Source organism: Mus musculus, chromosome 6, assembly GCF_000001635.26.
Source record: "Mus musculus strain C57BL/6J chromosome 6, GRCm38.p6 C57BL/6J".
Lineage (NCBI taxonomy): Eukaryota > Metazoa > Chordata > Mammalia > Rodentia > Muridae > Mus > Mus musculus.
The window spans coordinates 15,720,074-15,741,345 of NC_000072.6; the positions used below are offsets into that span (position 1 = coordinate 15,720,074).

Below are 21,272 nucleotides of genomic sequence, written 5' to 3' on the forward strand. Positions count from 1 at the left end.
TAGGACAGATGTGCTCAAGAATGTTCACCTTGCACTCCTGGGTGGCTCTGTGCAACTGGTTTAACCAGATCAGGAATCCTGTCTGACAGAAGTAAAGTAATAAAAAAGAAAAAGATGAAGAGATTAGACAAGTACTTGGGACCTGTGAACAAGGTTTTAAATACACATTTATGTCTTCATAGTACCAGGAAAGTCAGTGTGTGTGTTTGAACACACATGTACATTCATCACACACACACACACACACACACACACACACACACACACACACACACACCCTTCCCTGTTTTCAAAGGTCGCTTCCCTGGGGCATTCCTCAAGATTATTTAATAGTCTATCGAAGGGCAGGATTGAAAGTGGTTTGAGGGGGACTTTCCCAGAAAGGTTGAAGATGTTTGAGCTGCCAAGGTTAGCTCCCTCCCTGTTTTCCCTAACCTTGGTGGGCCTGGGCTAGGGAGCCTGCATCTGGCCTGTCCAGCTCTGGCCTCCTGACCCAGACAGCTCCCTCGCAAGGGAGCTCAGGGCCAAACCTAGGTCGCGCCGCCCCCAACCTCGGGGCTGTCTGCCAAGAGTTCGAGGCCACCCCAATCCGGATATGATGAAAGGGAGCCACAGAGAGAGAAGTGTTTGAAGAGTGTAGGAGTGGCAGCGCGAGGGTGAAAGAGACGCACAAGTGGATCCTAAAGTCCTTCCCGGAGGAGAGGGGCTGCCCGGAGGGAAGGGACGGAGTGCGCGGAGTCAGCGCGGGCGGCTGCCACTGTCGCTGCCACTCCCGGGGCCGGAGGGACGTGGTCAGGCTGCCAGGGCGTGATGGGGCCGCGGCCAGAGCCTCGCTGACTACCGGTGGCGGGAGGAAGGGACCCGGAACAGCCCACGGGGGGGATGCCAAGGTAGGTGGAGGTCCCTTAGGTCGCTCTGCCGCCGAGTCCCCGCGCGTCCCCTCCCAGCGCGCGCGTCCCGTTCGCAGCGTCCCCCCAGGCTGCTTTCAAATCCTAACTTCCCTGGGGTGGAGTTGGAGGAGGGACGCGGAGGGGGAGGGAATGGCCCAGGCATTGCGGCGTGCTGTGCTCTAAAAACAGTTGATCCTGCTGTCCCTTTTGCTTTTCCCGCCAGAGGCAGGCCGTTTCCTGCACCCAGCACCTAAGCAGCTGGGGTCCGTGCACCCCGCGGGGACGGCTCTGGCTCGGAGCGTGGCCCATGTCCTGCGCGGGTGAAGCCCTCGCTCCCGGGCCCGCGGAGCAGCAGTGCCCGGTCGAGGCGGGCGGCGGCCGGCTGGGCTCCCCGGCCCACGGTGAGTAACAAGTACTTGCGAGTTGCGAGTTTCTGGGACGTGCTTGCACACTTAGGGATGGGTGGTGGTGGTGGTGGGAGTGGGGAACTGCGAGGATGGGCTTCAACTTCGGAATTGTGAACTTTTGCACACTTATGTTACTTAAACAAGTCTGCCAGAGGATCACTGCCCCAGATCAACAACCGGATAGGAGGGCGGGATCCCTGGCCCCTCTATTCCCTTTTCTTGCTAGAAACTGGTTGACTAGATGGCTTCTACCTTCTGCCTAAGCACTTCTTGGCCTGGGACTCAGGAGGGGTGTGAAGTCTCCAACCCTTGTCTAGTACTCTTAAGTTCTTATGTTCTTTTCTCATGCAGGGCAGTCTCTGCTCTCTGAGCTAGCGTGGGCTCTCCTCATCTTTCTGGTTCTTGTGGGGTACTCTGACCCCCAGGTTAAGCATCCAGGTTTCTGAGACCAGTTTCTTTTGGAATGGCTCGTGCATATGTTTTCAATAACGTTTGTTTTGGAATAAACACGTTCCAAGAATGAATTAACTCTTTTGAGTTCTTCCAAAGGGAAAACAAAATCGTTTGCTTCTGGGAAGCTTCCATAACCACATTTTAAAATTCTTTGAAGGTAATAGACTTCAGGTGCTCTTTGGTGGCAGAACCAGACTCTCACCATTTCTCTTCCCTTTTCCAGTAAGGACAATTCCAATGAGGACAGTTCTGACTGGCAGACACCAGATAACTTTCCAGCTCTCCAAAACTCTTGATTTTAAGCATGTCTAAAATCTTGTCTCCCAGTACCCAAATATATACTGCCTTAAGTTTCTTTCTTCTCTTTTTAATTCGGGGGGTGGGGGGTGGGGAGGGGGGGGAGGAAAGGAGTTGCTGTTCTAACCAGAGTAGATAGTAGCAGAAAACATCCAAGCGTAAATTGAAATGTTATGTTTATCATTTCGATTTAGAAGAGTGACTCATTTCTTTTCCTAAACAGAGAGAATCCAAGTGATTAGCTGTAGAGAAGAACCAGATTGATAAACACGTTTTCTCAGAAGCAGCCCGTCTTACACACACTGCATTGTCAACATTGTCATCTCCCTGCCATTAGCCATGCCCGCCCACCCTCCACAGTCATAGCCACTCGTCGATAGGCTCTTTATACTCCCACTTCAGTCATTAATCACTCCTGGTAAACAATGCTTACGCCAAAAATCAACTGCAAACACTCCAGGTAAAACTATTGGGCCGGGTGTGGTTGTGCACGCCTTTAATCCCAGCACTTGGGAGGCAGAGGCAGGCGGATTTCTGAGTTCGAGGCCAGCCTGGTCTACAAAGTGAGTTCCAGGACAGCCAGGGCTATACAGAGAAACCCTGTCTCGAAAAACCAAAAAAAAAAAAAAAAAAAAAAAAAAAAAAAACCAAAAAAAAAAAAATTGGATTTGGAAATAGCCAATACGCACAAAATCTAGTGTTAACGCTAGGGATGGTTAAAATCTCCTGGAAGAACTTGTCATGGTACCTCCTGTGTACAAAGCTGCTTGGTGTCAGGTGATCTGCGCACAAGGAGGAAGACATCTCAAAGGGCCTGAGGTTAACGCTAGCTGCATACAACGTGTATATCTCTCTATGGAAAACCAATGTCCTCTTGCAATTGAACATTGCCTTCCTCCAATAGTCCCACCTGCTCACCCTATCGCTGGGAAACAAAACATAGTGTCTGAGCATAGTAGGACACTAGTGTTCAGTTAATCAAAGTTTAGTTTTAAAATTCTACACACTAAATTAAGTAAGGAAAATATAACATTTAAGGGACATTTACAGAAGATATTTGCAAAAGAAAAAAAAGGAATGTGAGATATGTCTTCTGCCGTGTTAAACACACTTATTATATGTGCACCTAATATATGTAAAAGCACATTTAGTATGTTGTGATGAACTATTCACTATGTTAACCCAAGGTGTAATTCTTAAAAATTGGAAGTAATCTTAGGGATTTTTAAAATCTAGTTTGAACCTCCTAATCAGATTCTGGGCTCCTTTCTAGAACCTGGAATGTGGGGTTGAGAAACGTAACATGATAGCCTGCTGCATTTTCAACACTGAGTTTGCAAGGTTTTCTTTACTGAAAGGACAGTCCTGGACGCGGACCTTTCCGCTGTGCTTCTGTGAACTTTTCTGTTGCTTTGAAAGCATAGATATTATAGTACTAATATCTACAATGCTGTTACAGAGTAAGGTGCTTGCATGCTACATGCAATAAATGGGGACCAGGAAAGTGACAGGCAAGGTATCTGTGGGATTCAGTGTCCAGGAAAGGAAGTGGGCCAGGCGATAACACGACTTAGTTCTAGTTAAGTACTGTCATGTGGGTTCATGTCTTCTGATGTCCTAAGGGATACTAGATGCATATGTGTATTGTTCCATCATTTTATAGTAACAAATTGAGTCAGTTTGTGTGTGTGTGTGTGTGTGTGTGTGTGTGTGTGTGTGTGTGTGTGTATGTGTATGTTTGTTTATTTTCCCCTGTGGCAAAGAACCTACCACATCTGGAGGTTGGATCTGACCTCTGGGCTTCTGATTTGTTGTCTCTGCTTTTGCAAACAGAACGTAAATGAGTTTTAAATGATTTTCCTGTTTATAACCAACATCTGAAATATTGAGTTATGCTCTCATGCAAAATTCCTGTAGAAATACCTTGGTAGGTGAAAGGCCATTTGGGCCTCACTTGTTCTCATAAGAAAATGGGTTTGTAGATATGATTCCTTGCGTTGTCCTTTCCTTTCCTTTTGGATTAAGCATTTGGATGCTCTTTCTGCTGTCATGCAGTACTGTAAACGAGAGTCTTTTCTCTAAGAGCTACGTTCAGAAGTTTGTGATTTATATATAGTGGAATCTTTAGAAATATTTTATTCCAATTGGTTATATTTTTAGATGAGGGGAAGGACTCCCAAAGAATTTTAAGTGGCTTGCTCAATACAGCAATTGCCCCACATACATCGACAAACAAGAAATCAGGTGGAGCACAAATAGTAAAATGTACGCCATAATGATGAATGCTGTTACAGTAGTGAATCAGTGCTACCTTGTCACATGGGGAGAAGCACTGAAGTTAATAGGCTCTGGGTAGTGTAAATCACTGCAGCCTGTTTCCATCCCAACCCCCACCCAGTGCACTTGCCAAGGCGAACACTGTTGGACTCAGTGCTGGTATATACTTTAATGTGATAATGTGTGATTTAATGTACTCCTGTCTCTAGGGAGAGTCCTCTGAGACTATTAGGCGGACTTTTCATAGCAGGATGCAAAATGCCAGTGAAGTTAATTAAAAATAATCTAAAATAGAAGTGAGGGAGAGGCTCTTCAAGTTTAAACTGCTTAAGAGGAGCTCTGTCTTAGAAGCTTAGCTGAGTTGTCAGGAGTTTATAGAGCTAATCAGATTTCCTTTTGGGGAAGCCTGTTTGTTTCAATGTATATACTGTAAGCTTTACATATCTGAATTTCTTCACTTTTGTCATGCTGTTTTATCTCTTTTAAAGATGGCATTTCTCAAAATTTATTATCTATGGACAGCTTCTGTCATTGGTTCTAAACCGGAGAAGATTTTTGGCCCCAGGAAGGTTTTTGACTACATCTGGAGACATGTTAGGTGGTCCCAACATGGCAGGGTATGTCACCAACATTTGTCGAGCAGAGGGCAGGGATACTGCTCAGCGCCCTGAAGGGTACATGATAGCACAGTCTCAAAATAATAAATAGCCTGGCCCCAAAAGACAGTACCACTTAGACAGAAAAAAACCTTCTGTCCTCATTTCTTTGGCACCAACAGGAACTCATCCTTACTAAGGTAAATAATAAGATTCTGTGGGCTGAAAATCAGGGAATCTACATCTGCACAAGTTCCAGGGGTACTTGATTCTGTCTAAGGTTCATTAATTTAGAGCCTTTATCCACAAAACATACCCATTTAATTGACTTTTAAATAGAGAGTAGTCCTTTCTTTTTATGCTGGGAGGGGGAAGGGAGTCAGAGAGCAACAGAGACTCTTCAAAAGCCATAAAAACAACTCTAAATTTTATTAGCCTATGAAAACTCTCTACTGATGGCCCCCTCCAATTTTGGTTTTATATTTTCAATTCAATCTTAAAGTACTTCTGAGCTTTGAAAGTATACGTACATTCTAAAATAAAGTATGTCTTAAACAGTGTAAAATAGTCATGGGGATAAAATCGAAGGCATGCCACAATGAATAGGTTCGGACATTTCCTTTGCCACCTTAGTAGAGATTCTTGTCCTGCATCCTTTTATAGCTTCTTGGAGATGTTACTGTAGAGCAAGACACAGGAACAGCTCTCACCTTTCACAGGAGTCCTGTTCATTTGTATGGACTCTTGGTGTCTGGATCACATTTTTGCCTAGAAATAGTAGTAAATTATATTTAGAGCCTTAAAAAGAAATCTCACAAGATTGTTGGAAATAAATTTTATTGAAACTTTCATGGTTTTCTTTTTTTTTTTTTTTTGTTTTTTTTTTTAAATGATAAATCCCAGGCAATATACTGTTAGAACTCTGGCGGCCACATACAAGAAAGAAAGAATAAAACAAAAACAAAACAAAACAAAACAAAATATTAGAAGCTGTCTTAAAACACTTCTCCCATATATATGTTTGAGGAAGGACAGAGATAATTTGGAAAATAGTTGGAGAGCTGCTGGGATTTAAAGGGGATGTGGGGACATTTTTAGGCACATTGAAAGCCACAGTCCTAACCCTTTCATCAGCATGAGGGGAGTAATGTTCAGTTTATAAGATTGGCTCTGCGAGGGCAAGACTGGTTGACAGTGGATTGTTTCTCCCTTTGCTAAGAGTCAAATAAGTTGAGGAATGCAAACTAGAAAGTTTTAATAACAAAGGAAAGGGAAGGAAGGAAGGAAGGAAGACAAGAATGATTGAGTTAAAACTGATCAACCTATCCATTGATTTAAGTATTTTGAGAGTTTGAGTGGCCTGGATTGAATGGTAGGAAAAAAATCTGTTTTATGGTTTAGTCTGGACGAACTGGGCAAATGACTAGCATGTTAAATATGGTTACATACATGTATATGTATACATATAAACACACACACACACACACACACACACTATTACGTACCATAATAGAGGCACGAAGAAAGTTCAGTGACAGAAATCAGAAGACGCCAATCATCTCTAGTTTGGCAAAGTCTTCAGGAAGATGTAATATGACGTAGGCTAGGAAGTATGGTTGTAGGACTTACTGCTGAGACAGTAGGAAGCATGACTCACTGGGGAGGGTAGATTACAGAAGGTCGGGTACTCCAGACAGATAATTGTGTGGGTTTCACGAAAGAGCAGAAAATGACAATGGAAACAATCAAGACTTCTTGGCAATTGTCTAGAGGGTTACTACAGTAGTCTGGAAAAAGAGCAGATCCAGGACAGTGCCAGTGCAGGGGACACTGAGGAAACAGATTTAAGAACAGCAGTAAAAATAGGATAACCCTTGCCTAAGAGGGCCCATTGATATTTACTAATTTTTGATTCTTTTGAGGTCAAGTGTAGTTTTCACACCTGTTGATGAATTAAATGGGCATTGTTATGTAAAATATATATTATCTGAAGCTGTTGCAAAGGTAGGAATTTAAGGCCAGCTATAGATTTGCTCTGTCACTAGCATGGTAACATGCAGGAGCCTTCAAGTCTTGTTTTGAGTATGTTGAGTCCAGGGAGCTTTCCATTAGTCATAGTCACCAGTAAGTAGCTGAAAACTGGCTTTGTAACTATGTGGAGGTGAATGTCACCATCAAGGAGGTAGACAGTAGGCTCCAGAGTCAGGGAGGGGATGAAATCTTGAGGGAAGGGCTGTACCTTGTATTGAAGTACAAAAAACAAAACAAAACAACAAAACAAAACAAAACAAAAACAAAACCCCAAAACAAACAAACATAAAGAAGAGGAGTATAATGGCTCTCCAGAAGTATTGAATATTTTCCTGATATTTAGTGGTTACAAGAGGTAAGAATTGTCATTTGTAAAGGATGAACTATGTGCATAGAAGACTTATCCCAGAATGGCTGGTTGAGAATTCTCACCTTACTGTGAAGAAAACTCAGGAAGGAGGCGTCAAAATATAACATGGGTTGATTTGGGTGTCTGTGTTGTATCTCGAGCACTTCTAGCACAAAAAGTCAATTTCTAGAAAGGGTTTAGAGAGTTGGGATAGCTTCCCTTTGAAATGGTGGGAGAAAAGGATTAAATGATAATCTGGAGAAAATTAGATAAAAAGAGACTATTGAAGGCCCAGCTCTTCTCGCTTAAGTAGATGGTAGTATTTGTAAAGAGCAAGGGAGGTCAGGATGAGTCAAGACATTGGAGATTTGTGGGAAATGTTGAAAGAGGAACGTATTCAAGAGGGAATCAAACTGATGCAAACCCTGGGGCTTCTCAGTGAGGCTGAGGGCTTAGCTAAGAATGAGAGGCATGAATTCTGCTGGACAGGGATCAGCATGGCTGACTGCCTTTCTCAGAAGGGACCATGTGGGAGCTTGGGAATAGAAGCAGAGAGAATGGATTGTGGAATTGGCATCGGACTGGGAATTGGCAGGGTTTCAGAAAGCCATGGAAGAAAGAGGGACAAAGGACAAATATCCTGGAGATGTGGCTGGAGTGTCTTTATACTCATTGGACATCATTTCAGGTTGGTAGAGGAGGAGGGAGAAAAGGAGGAGGAGGAGGAAGATAGTGAAGAAAAGCTCACCAGCGAGCAAACAGAGCCACAGGCAAGTGAAGAGTCCAGCAGAGGCAGGGCTGTTTTGTTTGGTCAGTCTGCCTTCAAGGACTTGATATATATGATCCAGTGACCTTTATAGAGCTGTGAGGGAAGCTGTGGAATTTTGGGGCGTGTTAGAGCTTTTCCTCTTTCTTTCAACCTTATTTCCTGGATCTGGTTGAGATGATTTCATGGAAAGAAAGCCAAATAACAGTGCCTTTTACCAGTATTATATTTTCATAGTATTAAAAGGGTGGGGGAAAAATGAGGAAACATAAATTGACCTAGTCTACAGTTATGCCAGTTGAAAGTGGAAAGTTGTTTAGAACAACAAACAACAGGGAAAAAAATTCCATCTAACTGCATGAGGTAATGTAGATAGTGTCTTGTGTGAAGGCAGAGGCTAAAGTGGGTGATTTCTGCTTCTGTCCCTAAGTATCTGTGTTCGGCTTTTGTTAAAAGGCAACTGTGTGCATTGCCGATTCTAGACTTTGGGATGATTTTCATCTTGGTGATTCCCTGGGGGCAAACTGAAGAGGTTGTAGCCCTTCTATTTCCGAGAGAGGTTGTATATATGAACTAGTATTTTAGATCTGTCTCCTTGCTTTTTTCCTCCTCCTCCTTCTCCCTTCCTGCTCCGTTCTTCTTGCCAGTAACAGTAGCTCTTCCTGAAAGGATTTAAAAATCCAGCTCTTCTTTTTACCTTAGCATACATACCCGGGAGGAGTAAAGCTGTTCAACCCTAAGATTCTGAGGTAGGAGTTCCAGTTCATAATTCTAATTCTCATCACCCAAACTCCAGTAAGCAGGAACTTGCTATTGTAACTCGAAAATGTTAATTTTGTTTGTGGTTTCTACTTGCAGTCTACTTCTGTTTTCAGACTCACGCCCACATGATCTGAACAAAGATGATTCACATACATGTGCCTTTCGGCTCTGTCCTTTTGTAGTCTCAGGAATGAAGCTGGAATTGAGGTTTTATGCTAGCACATACATTTTAGCATTGACATTTGAAAGGGAAGACCCTGTTCTCAAGTGTTTTGTGCACCTGCTATATACATCGTCCCTTGAAGATTAGGAATGCTTATGTGCATAGTTGTACCAATAAGGCATATAGCCAAATGCACATTGGTGAGGGAGGATGTGAGATCTGCTAAAGGGAATTGCAATCCTTGTTTACATACCACTGGAAGATTACAACAAGAATATGTGACAGACTAGTTGATACCAGCTTTCAATATGGTGGTTGTGGTCTAGTTTTGGAGCTTCTCAGAAATTGTAGTGATTGGGACAGACTCTTAGGGTGATAGGAGGAGTTTGGTTTTGTTGGGCTTGTGTTGCTGGTGACATCAGTTGAAGAATGCATGACCACAGATCTTAAGCTTTATTTCTTTACTCCTTTATGTTGGTTTGAATTTGTGCAGCGTTGACACTCAAAATGAGGTTAACTCATGATAGAGCAGGTGTCAGAAACTCTGTTTTTGTTTTTCGAGACAGGGTTTCTTTGTATAGCCCTGGCTGTCCTGGAACTCACTTTGTAGACCAGGCTGGCCTCGAACTCAGAAATCCGCCTGCCTCTGCCTCCCGAGTGCTGGGATTAAAGGTGTGTGCCACCACGAGTCAGGTGGCAGAGGATCAGGAGCCAGCTCTGCCTTCTTTCCCCAAAGCATAGCTCTCCTCATGTTTCATGATGGGGCAGCTTCTGACCTTTAGGGCGTTTATGAATATAAACCTGGTTTCTTATTTTACTCAAGTTATAAGCACAATCCTTAGTAAGTCCTTTTTTTCTGAAAGGTTTCATATCACTTTTCAGTAAGAAGTAAGATAAATTATCAAGCACAGGAATACAGCAAAGGAGCTCTTGGCCAGAGTACAATGTGAAAAGCATTTCTTTTTGTTTGTTTGCTTAGCAAACAAGTGTTTAATATAATTTTCACATGAAACATATAAAACCAAATAGCATAATCTGAGAACAGAAAATACAGTTTCTGGGTAATTCTTGATCTAAAGAACACTGTGTTGAGTTTTTCTGAAAGGAAAGTACTCCTTGGGAAGGAAACAGATAGGCAGTCTGTCCGTGAATGAAGATTTATAAGAAGGTGGGAGGGCTCTCCTAATGAGCAGAAATGGTAACTGATTAATGTTTAAGACACAAGGAAAACTGGAAAATAAAAGTTACACATGGTTCTGTTTCTACTGTTGCCCAAGATGTGGACTTCAGTAGGGAAATAGGCAGGAAGCACCGAAGACTGTGAGGGACTTGGGAAATCACTGTATTTCCTTTGTAAGGATGTTAGGCCTGTCAGGATATCTAAGATAAGGGAGCTGTTCAGAGTCATCCTGCAGCTGCAGAATGGGTGAAAGGGAAAGAGATGACAGAGATGGTAGAGCTACATCACACTGGGATGGTGGGCTTAAAGGAGAATTGAACAAATGTCGCATCCCAGAGGTAGGGCTGAGAGTGTCCCAAAGCTGAGTTAGGGGATGAGAACTAGGAGAGGCTCTACATTCTGGCTTTAAATCAAATCTCTTATCAATCATTCGGCAGTGTAAGAAATCAATGTCAGTATAATTTTAACTCATACATCATTATTCTGTTTGTGTCCTTACCACAACTTGTAATGGCCTGCTCTGCTCCTCTTTTTTTATTTACTTCAAAGTCAGAGTCTTGAGCTTTGCAATGCTGTTACAGATTAAACAACCCCCTTGGCTCATTATTGAGTCCCGGTGCCCTTCATTCTTGTAAAAGTGCCAAATAAGGGTTCATTGCTTGGCCAGAGAACCAGAAAAGGAATTTAGTCCTGATCAAATCACTGAGAGCTAACAGAAAAGTGTTTAAGGCTGAGACCACTGAAAGAGGGCTTCTAAAGTACATTATGTGCGTGAACAAAAATGTCACACCTAAACCCACGATGGAGTCTGAGCACTACACACTAATAATTTTAGAAGGAAGAGGTAAAGAAAAGAAAGGGGAGCTAGACAAGATTAAAGATGAGGACATCATCCTTCTGGCATAGGGGAAGGTGGAAGAGGTCAAGTTCATTCTACATGGTGTTCAGAGACAGCTAAGTAAGGAAGCTACCGTGGACACCGTGTGTGGATTTCAGCAGTCAGTAACAGAGAATGCTTTCCCAACATTCAATCTTCTAGGTAAGCTTAAGTAAGACCACTGTGTCCACAAAGTCAACTAGAGTGCAAATCCAGAGAATGAATTGAGGTAGTTATCACAGGGGAGAGAGAAAAGGAGACGTTTTAAAAGACATGGCAGTCACATAAGGCAAGGATAAACATTTATGTAGATCTGTTTGCTTGTCAACTTTGTAAAAAAAAAAAAAAAAAAAACTAAAGCAAACCAATCAAAGTGATGTGAGTAGCGATGTCAGCTCGGCATGGTGGAGCTCTTGGAATAGAAGTGATCGTAGCTGTAGCTTTGCTCTTCTTCTGCTCTAGCACATTCCTTTCTCCTGAAGGACCAACGTCTGGCTCTCTTGCCAGTTCTTGGGGGATGGTGAGTATTGGATGTTTTCGTCTGAGTTCCTGTCACGAGTAATTCTGGAAGCTGCTAAGACAAGAATGCTACATTCCATGAATCTTTGAATGTTTGGCTATAGGGTGAGTGTTCCTGGTTGAGAAAATATTGCTAAACTTGAGAATTCCAAGACTCAGGATCAGGTGACTTAAAAGTACATTCACCAGCTTAGGAGCGTAAAGGTACTAGAGATTAAGATGTTGTCTTTCCCTTCCCAAATTTCTTTCTAATCCTCCTACCCCCCAGCCCTTTCCCCACTCTCGCCTCTTTTAAACATGGACAGTGTACTATCCTTCTCTCCCTCTCTGATTTACTACCACGTATTTTAAACCACCAATGCATTTTATACCTTTCTTAATGTTCATACTCAATCACGTACTTCTATTTTTGTAAATATTTCCGTTTTGCTTATGCACATTTTCCTTTGGCTCCCTCAATAGATAAGCTGGTCCATTTATAGTTGCTTTGTTTATTTTTTGTTTTTGTTTTTTTTTTTTTTTTTCATTTTGAATCCAATCAGACCTTCCTCTTGAAGGAATTCATTTCAGAGCTTGCTGAAAAGTCTCATCATAACGCAGGTAACAATGACTTAACTGAATTGATTTACGCATTCAATTCAATCCACAAACACATAATTTATCTGTGATTATATGCTTTTTTCTATTTATAAAATCATGAACGTTTATCTATATGCCTGTTTGTCTACCAGTGTGTGTTACCATGGTTATTTATATGATCTTACATGCTTTTTAGAAAAGGAGATTGTAATCCGCTGGGAAGGAAAGACAAAGAAAGTTAGATTTGCGTTGTTCTGTAAAGGTCATTAGGCTTCCGGGTTGTTGTTTTGTTTTGTTTTGTTTTCCTTTTGGATCAGTGAAAAAGTGAAATTCCAGGCCCCGGGTCTTCCTGAGAGCTGGTTTAATTTTGTTTTTGTTTTTAAAGGTTATATTTGCAGAATTTCCACATTGTTCTGAGCTGCTGGGAAAAGATAGTCACAGATATATTTTTTCATGTTTCTTAGGGATTTTTCACCTCAGATTTCCTCGGATGTTGTCAACTAGAGTACAATTGTCTGGGTTTTGAATGGATAATGAAATGGCATTGTAGGAGACAAGTTTTATAGATAGAGGATATAGGGAGGGATAGAGGTTAGTAAAGTCTGACAATATTGATATTTTGGAAACTGTGTCTGTTAATGATTACTGAGCATTTAATTGGTGTATATGAGGCTTAACTTGTATAATTCCCTAAATTTAAACACAGAGATTTGTATTTTCTTTTCTGTAAAAGATAAGTGCATTGAACAGTTACTAAGGTTTAGGAGGGCTTTCGAGGATAGTTTCTGAGCTCTATCATTGTTTATACATCCACTAAGTAGGCAGCTACCACATAGACAACAAGAGGACAACATATTGTGAGTTTACTCTTGCCTATTTCAGGAGAATATTTGAGGGGACATGATAGTACGTTAAAAAAGAAAAAAAAAATAAACAGAATACTAGAAAAGGCTGAGGAAAACACAGACTCTGTGGCCACAGACTGCTAAGTCAGATGCAGGCATACAAATTTCTTCATGGACTTGACTTGAAAGTATTCTCCTCCTCTTGGAACTGCCTAGTCCACAACGGAAAACAGAAACAAAACCAAAAAACAAAAGACAAAACAAAACCCCACAGCCTCCCATAGGACAGTACTTTTCCTTACTCTATCTACAGACATGACATGTCGCTTGTGTGGTATTTCAGAAAGGGATTCCCAAGTGGTTATTGACCTCAACAGCTTACCTCATGATATTTTTATAGCAGGACTTTGAAAGATAGCTATCTAAAAGAACAGTAATAATCACAGAGGGTGAGCTTACTATGAGCAAGACATTGCTTGCTAGCTATGAGTTCATATACTTGATATAACCTATGTTCTAGTTACATTATTTTTCTCATTTTATTTTATTTTATTTTATTTTTTTTAAAGATTTATTTATTTATTTATCATATGTAAGTACATTGTAGCTGTCTTCAGACACTCCAGAAGAGGGGGTCAGATCTTGTTACGGATGGTTGTGAGCCACCATGTGGTTGCTGGGATTTGAACTCTGGACCTTCGGAAGAGCAGTCGGGTGCTCTAACCTACTGAGCCATCTCACCAGCCCTATTTTTCTCATTTTAAAGATAAGAAAAATCTTACCAAAAAGTAGTTCTTATAGCATTCACATAATTAGTAGTGGTCCCGTTGGTGTGCAAACTGCTCTCAAACTTGTGCTAGTAAGTATTTCTCTGGTGCAGAGTACAAACTAGGGATAGTATGTCTGTCCTGGTGATCATAATGGTAATCTTTGTTTACTGCAAGGGAAGGATGTACATGTCTAGGATGTAAAACGACAGCATTATCTTCTCTTCTTGGAAGGCTGTGTATGTTCAGAACTTTATAGTGTCTCTAAGTTTAACCAAGCGTCCTTGCCCAATAACATCGCTAATCCTATTTCACTGTGAAGCAACAGTCTGTACTCCTTTGGTACTGTGATTTGTTGGAAACATTCAGTTATTAGAGCTGGAGAGATGGGTCAGTGGGTAAAGTGATTGCTGTACAAGTGTGAGGACCCGAACTCACACTAAAGCTAGGTATGTAACACATTTGTCCCAGCACTGCAGGGGTAGACAGAGGAGCATCCCTGGGATCCAAGGCAGCCAAGATGGTAAGCTTCCGGTTCAGTGAGAGAACTTGCCTCAAACAAACAAACAAGTAGTGGAGGAACGATGTAGGAAAAGTATCAGCTTCCCAACTTCACATCCACACACATGGGTGAGCTTGAGTGCAAGCACACACACACACACACACACACACACACACACACACACACACACGTACACACACACGTACACACATGAATATAGCACACACATATATTGGCTATTAGAATGATACATTTGTTTGTGTCTAAACTGGTGGACACATTCTTGTTTAATATTTGAGTAATTTGTCTAATAGAAGGGATTGAGTTTACTGGTTTTTGGTTTTTTTTTTGTGTGTGTGTGTACCAAAGAAAGAACTATATAGAATACCTGATGACATATTCAGGTTCAAAGCAAAGAACACGTAACTGACATACCAGACTAAGAGCAGACCATGTTCCCCTGCGGTGTTATTCCAGACAGTTTGAGAGAAGGGCTGAGTGAGTAAGAAGTTTTCTCTGCTAAAATCAGCTGGGTCACAAGATTCTTCCATTCCCTCGCCCAGCCATCCTCTCCATTATCATTGTGTTTCTACTTCAATATTTTACTCTGAGACACCATGTATCTCCCATCTGTAAAACTGAGCTGTTTTCTTCCTAATTATATCACTGATGGTTGTGAAGATCAACTAAATACTATATATTAAAGTCTTTTGGAAATTTCCACGACAGAACTCTAATTGTGAAATTCATTAGCATTTTCTTTCAACAAAGCAAAGCATTTTTATCTTTCTCTTAAATAATATTACTGAACAACTATATATCAAGTTAATGGCTGTTATATGGCATATATAAATTTTATGTAAATTATCCAATTCATTTAATGTTTTTAGATTTTCTTGCTTGTTACTAACTTTTCTTTCTTGTAATAAATCAATTACTTGATTTCCCCAAGTGTCTGAGATAAATAACTAGCATCATCAAGGACTGAAATTTGGATAATGCCAGCTAGGTAAAATAGCATAGAATTTTAACTGAAATAGAAATTCTATTTACTTGAAATTTCCTATATTTCCTCAGCAGGAACAATCAAGATTATTTGTAAAGACTGCCTCTCACTATTGATGCTGAACTTTGATCATGTTAGTCATTTTGGAGGAAGAAATAATGAACTTAAATTGATCATTTTGAACCTTTATTTTTTTACCCCTTTGAGTTTTCTTTAGCATAATTCATGCTTGTCTCTTTCTCTAAGAATGAACTCAAGTCCCATGCCTACAAAGTATTTTTTTTTGATGTTTTCTTCCATTCTGAACATCCTTTAGTGTGTATGGGGATTTGGGTTCTATTGTTTACCCTTATGCAGAGTCAGTTACACTGTCAGAGTGTGAGATGGCCTTGGCAGTCCAACATCTCTGTTTTCCCCTGTAGAGGAGGAGGAGGAGGAGGAAGAGCTGAGGGCCGTTCTTTGCTCTCTCAGCTCTCAGCCTTGGAGTCAGAAGGCTGACCCTGGACCGTTTCCACCTCTATTCTGTTTTGTTGGGTCTTGATTGTTTCATGTGAGTATGTTCGGTCTTCCTGGCTGAGAGATTTATTTTGTAGGACATGGTCTCCTTGCTTATCTGCAAATTGTTTTCCACTTCTCTGTGTAGAAGAGGCACACAGGAAAGCTTTGTACACCTACAAGTACACCCCAATCCTTTGACCCTGTGGTTATTTTAAAAGACTTTCAAGTTTTGGGTAGCTAAAATATATTTATTTTACCCCATGTATTGGTAGAACAGGTTAGTACTATATATCATTCAGATTTTGAACTTTCATAGTTGTCCTGACAATGACGTGTAACAAAATATAGATGTGTTCATTAGATGATTAGGTAAACTTTCAATTTTTGATTCCTTAGAATCCTGTATGAAGGAGGTGAATAGTAAGATATGGATTTTACTACCTGTCCTGCTTGGACACATTTTTTTTCTTGACATCACTCTTCCATACACAAAGCCATGTGCACTAGATCCTCTAAGGTTAGGGTCTGTGCATGTATGTGTGGCAAGCATTTTCAGCATGGTTCTGACTCATCAGCAAAACCAAGAAGCATGGCTTAAGAGTAATTCACTACACAGAGGAGAAGAACCCATTGGCCGCATGTGTAATCTCTTACAGTTTGGTCCATACTGATGTCCTATGCTAGGGAAATCACTTGGTGCTGGAGATCTCCACCCTAGGCCTACACATAGTAACCGAATTGCAACCTTAAATCTTCATATATCCGGAATGAATGCAATGGCTTGAAAAGCAATCCTTAGTTTCCCAATGCTTAGTTTGCATGTTACACTGCAAACGTATGTTGATAATGACCATCTGTTATAAACATTGTACCATTCCTACATTTATAATGGTCATATGATAAATGTCTAATATCTAAGTCCTCTGAAGAAGTACACAGTTGCCAGGGTTGATTCTGTTTAGATGTTGTCCATAACATGAATGATTGTCTATCACTGAAATCCCTCTTTCTCCTTCCCTTCCATTTCTTCAGCGATGAGTGTAAATACTATTTATGAATCTAATATTTGATATTCCTTTAAGATGAGGAGATGTAAAATAATACAAGTAAATGGTGTCCCTGTCTTAGCTTTTCCTAGCACTGTTAAATGGCCACAGAAGCTTAGTTTATACAAGTAACGAATTAGCCTAAGACCATTTCAGTTTTTACTGGGAGCCTTTACTGAGCCTCACTTTGGGCTGGGTGCAGGAGATTATCACAGGACAAACTAGTGACCAGCTTTCAAGCCAAGACATTTAGTTTTCAAAGGAGGCAAAGTTGGACACCTTGGTGATTGTGATGTCGTAGGACTCTCACACGACTTATTTCCCTTTGAAGCTAATGAGAAATGGAGTGGTAGTTTTTTCCTTTCCTCATTTGACTTCAGGATACTGGGGATCATCTAATTCTAGAGTTTGCAGATAAGCAAACTCATTTTAAAAAGCATGATAAACTGTCTCTTGATAAGAATTTGTGGTAGAAGGAACTCCATCTCCCCCTAGGAGTAGGTTACATCATCATAAATCCATGAGTATATGGAGCACGTGTCATTGCCACTTATTCTGTGAGGATTGGAGTGGGTCTGTGCTTAGCACTCGAATATTGGACATGATTCAAATATGCGTCAAGTGTGTCTAGAGGGTTTATTCATACCTATTTTCTTTTAGTCAGCAATGCCTCATAATGCCTCGGTTTCATGAATTAATTTTAATGGAATTAAACTTGAACAGCTCAAAATTATATAATTAATTTCATTCAGCTTCAATTAAAGTTACTAATTGAATCAAGCCTACTAGCATGACACCTGGCGGCAGTCAGCTTCGTAACAGTGAGAGCACGGAGGACTGCTGATAAGTCAGTTCCTGTGAACTGGTGAGGTCGGAGAAAGTCTTTCTTACTGATAATCTCCAAAAGGCTGGGCTTGACTACAGCAGTAAAGAATTCTGGAACCCTTTAAGAAAGTTAAGATTTTAATTGAAACTAACACATCATTTGAAGATTACATTTTCCCCTCTGATAATGCTGAATAGATGTTACATAAATCTAGAACATACTGGTTTAGTATACTTTCCTTTATATTTCACTGATGTTTGAATATGGTTTTGCAGTCTAAAAATGCTTAAAACCATCCTCTGCCCTGCTTTTTGTCATAATCTTAGCCTCTGGGTTTCAACCTGAGTTTACACCCAACTATTTCTCATGTGTTGAAATGTGCTTTGTGACAGAATTGTTAATTTGTTGTGAAATCTCTGAGATACATGAAACTTTTTTTGTTTGTGCAGAAATTTCTTCTCCCTTCTACTGGAAATGTTAACAAGATTGACTAACAACTTCTGTCTGAGTTGCGTCTCCTTCATTTCTTTGCCTCCGTAGCTTGATATCATGGAGCTTCTTGACTTTCCCCTAATGGTGCAGACTCCATTCTTTCTGCCAATGAGCTCAGTAATTGGAAATGCTTCAGCAGTGGAATTTGAGGATGACGAATGGTGTGTATCCAGCAAGATTCCAGAAACTGACCTGACTGGGCCAGCAAGAGAGTGAAGAGAAGACAAAACTCATGGACACACACACAGTAGGGATCAGGTGTACTGGGCTCTCTGATGGAGAAGCCTGCAGCATGCTGGAAGCTCATGTTTATTTTACACAGTGGAACGTGAAGGCAGTGTTTACAGTGTACAGCTGAGTCATGGAGGGTTTACAGATACCGGTGAGTCAAAGAGGCAGATTTAGCTAATATCAGCAGAAGCAGTCTCTACAGGATAGCTCTTTTTCAGGTTGTAAGGGAGGAGGGCATGGCCTATATTTTCTGCATACACCATGATTATGCACTCTTGGACGAGAGGAAGGTTTTGCAATCTATCTGAGACTCACATGGTGTGGAATGTGCCAAGTCTCCAAGGGTCTTAGGCTTTAGTCCTTGACGTGGCTGGCTCAAGTACAATGATACACATTTACTCAGGATCTTCACCAACTCCCTGCAGACTAGCTAACTATACCTTTGTTTCTGGTTTGTACACTCACATACTCAGTTTTCAAATCTTCTCCCAGACTATGAACTGCACAGAGGCTGGTTAATATGTTATCTTTCAAGATATGGACACCACCCAGTGAAATGAATACATGTTTGTATGCACCATATGTTTCTGTGTATATAATGTATAAGTTATTCTCCCATTCTTTGGATCTTTCACCATCAAATCTAGATGAAAAGATTGGTCATTTCAACCCCATCCACTTATCTTTTTAAACCTTACTTAGTTTCTCACATCTGCCACTGTTGTCACTCAGCTAAACTCTCCTTGGTGTCTATTAGAACTTGGCTAACTCTCCACTTCAGTGCCTGTATGAGCTCCTTTTCTGTCGCTATGGTAAAACAACCTGACAAAACCATCTTAGGGAGACACGGTTTACTGTGGAGACATGCAGTTCCTCGTGGCTTAGAAGACAAGGCCTCAGAAAGAGAAGGCATTGTGGCAGGAACAGGAAGTGGCCTGGTTACATTTTTTTTCTGCACTTAGGGAGCCCAAAGTGAATGGAAGGTGGAACATGCTATGATACCTCAAGGACTACCTACCCCAAGTGACCCATTTCTTCCATTGAGGCTTGACCTCATAACATTTCCACAACCTTTTCAAATAGCCCCATCAGCCTGGACCAGCTGTTCACATATGCGAGTCTCTTTCTCTCCCTGAGTCTGTCTCTCCTCTCCTCTTCCTGTTCTTCCTCTCTCTGTCTCTGTCTGTCTTTTTCTGTCTCTTTCTATGTCTCTTTCTCTCTGTCTCTCTCTGACTCTCTCATATCCAGTGAATATATAAAGGATATAGGAAAAGTGCATCTCCTGAGGATAGCTCCTTGTCTGTTTCATAAAATAGAATTATTCGTCCTGGCCCCCCAATCAATTAGGATTGAGATTGTTTATTACCCCCCTTAATATGGAGCCTTACTTGGTCATTTCACAAAGCTTCCATAGCTTCTTTGATTTGCCCCCCTTGCTTTTGAATTAAGCCAAGTTTTCCTCTGTTGACATTCAGATATCCACATTCTATCTTCATCAGAACTTCACAGCCTCACCTCCTGTCCTTCTGAAAGAGCTTCCTAGCCTGGAGCTGGGACCTTTGCCCAAGTGTCTGCTTTTGGAGTTTTCCCATGCTGTTCTTCTACCTTTCTCCCATGTGACTTTTTGAAGTTCTTCTAATCTTTTAGAAACCATCCAACGCGCTCCCTTCTCTATAGTGTCTTTCTTGATCTCCGAATCCTGATGAGATTTTTTTTCCTCTGATCGTTTGAACTCCTTTAGTGCACTGGACCTTTCATAGCATGCATTTTACCTTGTGTTATAGGTTGTGTGTTGTTTGACTTATGCTCCCAACAAGACATTCCATTTCCTTACATGTTGTCTTTCCATCCGAGAACTCATAATCCTACATACCAACCTCTCATCCTAAACACTTGCCTCTCCGAGGAGGCACTGCACACTCTTTGACTTTTTCCTTCGGTTTCTATAGAGAGACCTCTGTATCTGTTTCCTAGATCCTCACTGCCCAGTTACTTCTCATTCAGCTGGGCTCTGCCTTTTATGTCCATCAATCATTTGTAGTCTCTTCTCCTTTGATACTTTTTCTGTCTCACCTGCCTCCTACCTGTATGGACTCACTCGCTCTCATCCTTGATGTAACCTTTCTACATTCCTCTGCTATGACAGATCACCTACTGTGCTAAAACTTATTTACTGCTGTCTTGATACGTTTTATTTTCTTGTGAGCATGCTTCCTTAATGATGAAAAGATAGTAGGTGCCCAAATGTTAATGGGCTAACAATATGTGCAACGGCCAATAATGGTATATTATATATTTCCTTAACCTATGGCAGACTTGGAAGCAGTAAGAAAAACTTATGTCATGTGTGGTGCTGCACACCTATGATTCCAGTACTTGAGAGGTGCTGGTAGGAAAATCAGAAATTCATGGTCATCAGCTACATGGAGAGTTCCAGGCCTATGTTCTATGAGATACTGTTTCAAAAAATTCCTCAAACAAACAGCAACCCTCCCCGAAATACAGAAAGACAGGTAGCATTCACCAAATGATAATAAATGTTTCATCTTTTTCAGAAGCATGTAATGAGGACAATACGGAGAAAGATAAAAGGCCAGCTACCAGTGGCCATACCAGGTGTGGGCTGATGCGGGACCAGTCCATTTGGCCAAATCCTTCAGCTGGTGAACTTGTCAGAAGTAAGTATTTCTTAAACGAGACCTTCTGAGACACAGACTTATGATTATGAAAGCATACCTAGTTACCTTCCCAAGTAATTTTGCTACACATCTCTAAGTCTGAAAGTGTTTCTATTGGTGCTATAACCATCAGAGCTAAAATTAGGATGTAAGTCACTATGAGCATTCATATCTTCTTTAGAATGGAACAACTGGCCTGTAAAAACATTATACTCTATGTTAGATTTAGTCAGCT

General features: G+C 41.1%; 1 protein-coding gene across 2 annotated transcripts in view; it reads left to right on the forward strand.

Moving 5' to 3' along the window:
* Positions 1-492: 492 nt before the first annotated feature.
* Mdfic (MyoD family inhibitor domain containing) overlaps positions 493-21,272 on the forward strand; it is an 81,604-nt gene continuing 60,824 nt past the window's right edge. Inside the window, exons 1-4 of one of the 2 annotated variants that reach the window (XM_030255200.1) lie at positions 493-890; positions 1,114-1,291; positions 18,177-18,510; positions 20,915-21,037. In XM_030255200.1, coding sequence (XP_030111060.1) covers positions 20,986-21,037 — 52 coding nt within the window. In that variant the 5' untranslated portion in view covers positions 493-890; positions 1,114-1,291; positions 18,177-18,510; positions 20,915-20,985. The remainder of the gene's footprint in view (positions 891-1,113; positions 1,292-18,176; positions 18,511-20,914; positions 21,038-21,272) is intronic. The other variant, NM_175088.5, reaches the window with a different exon arrangement.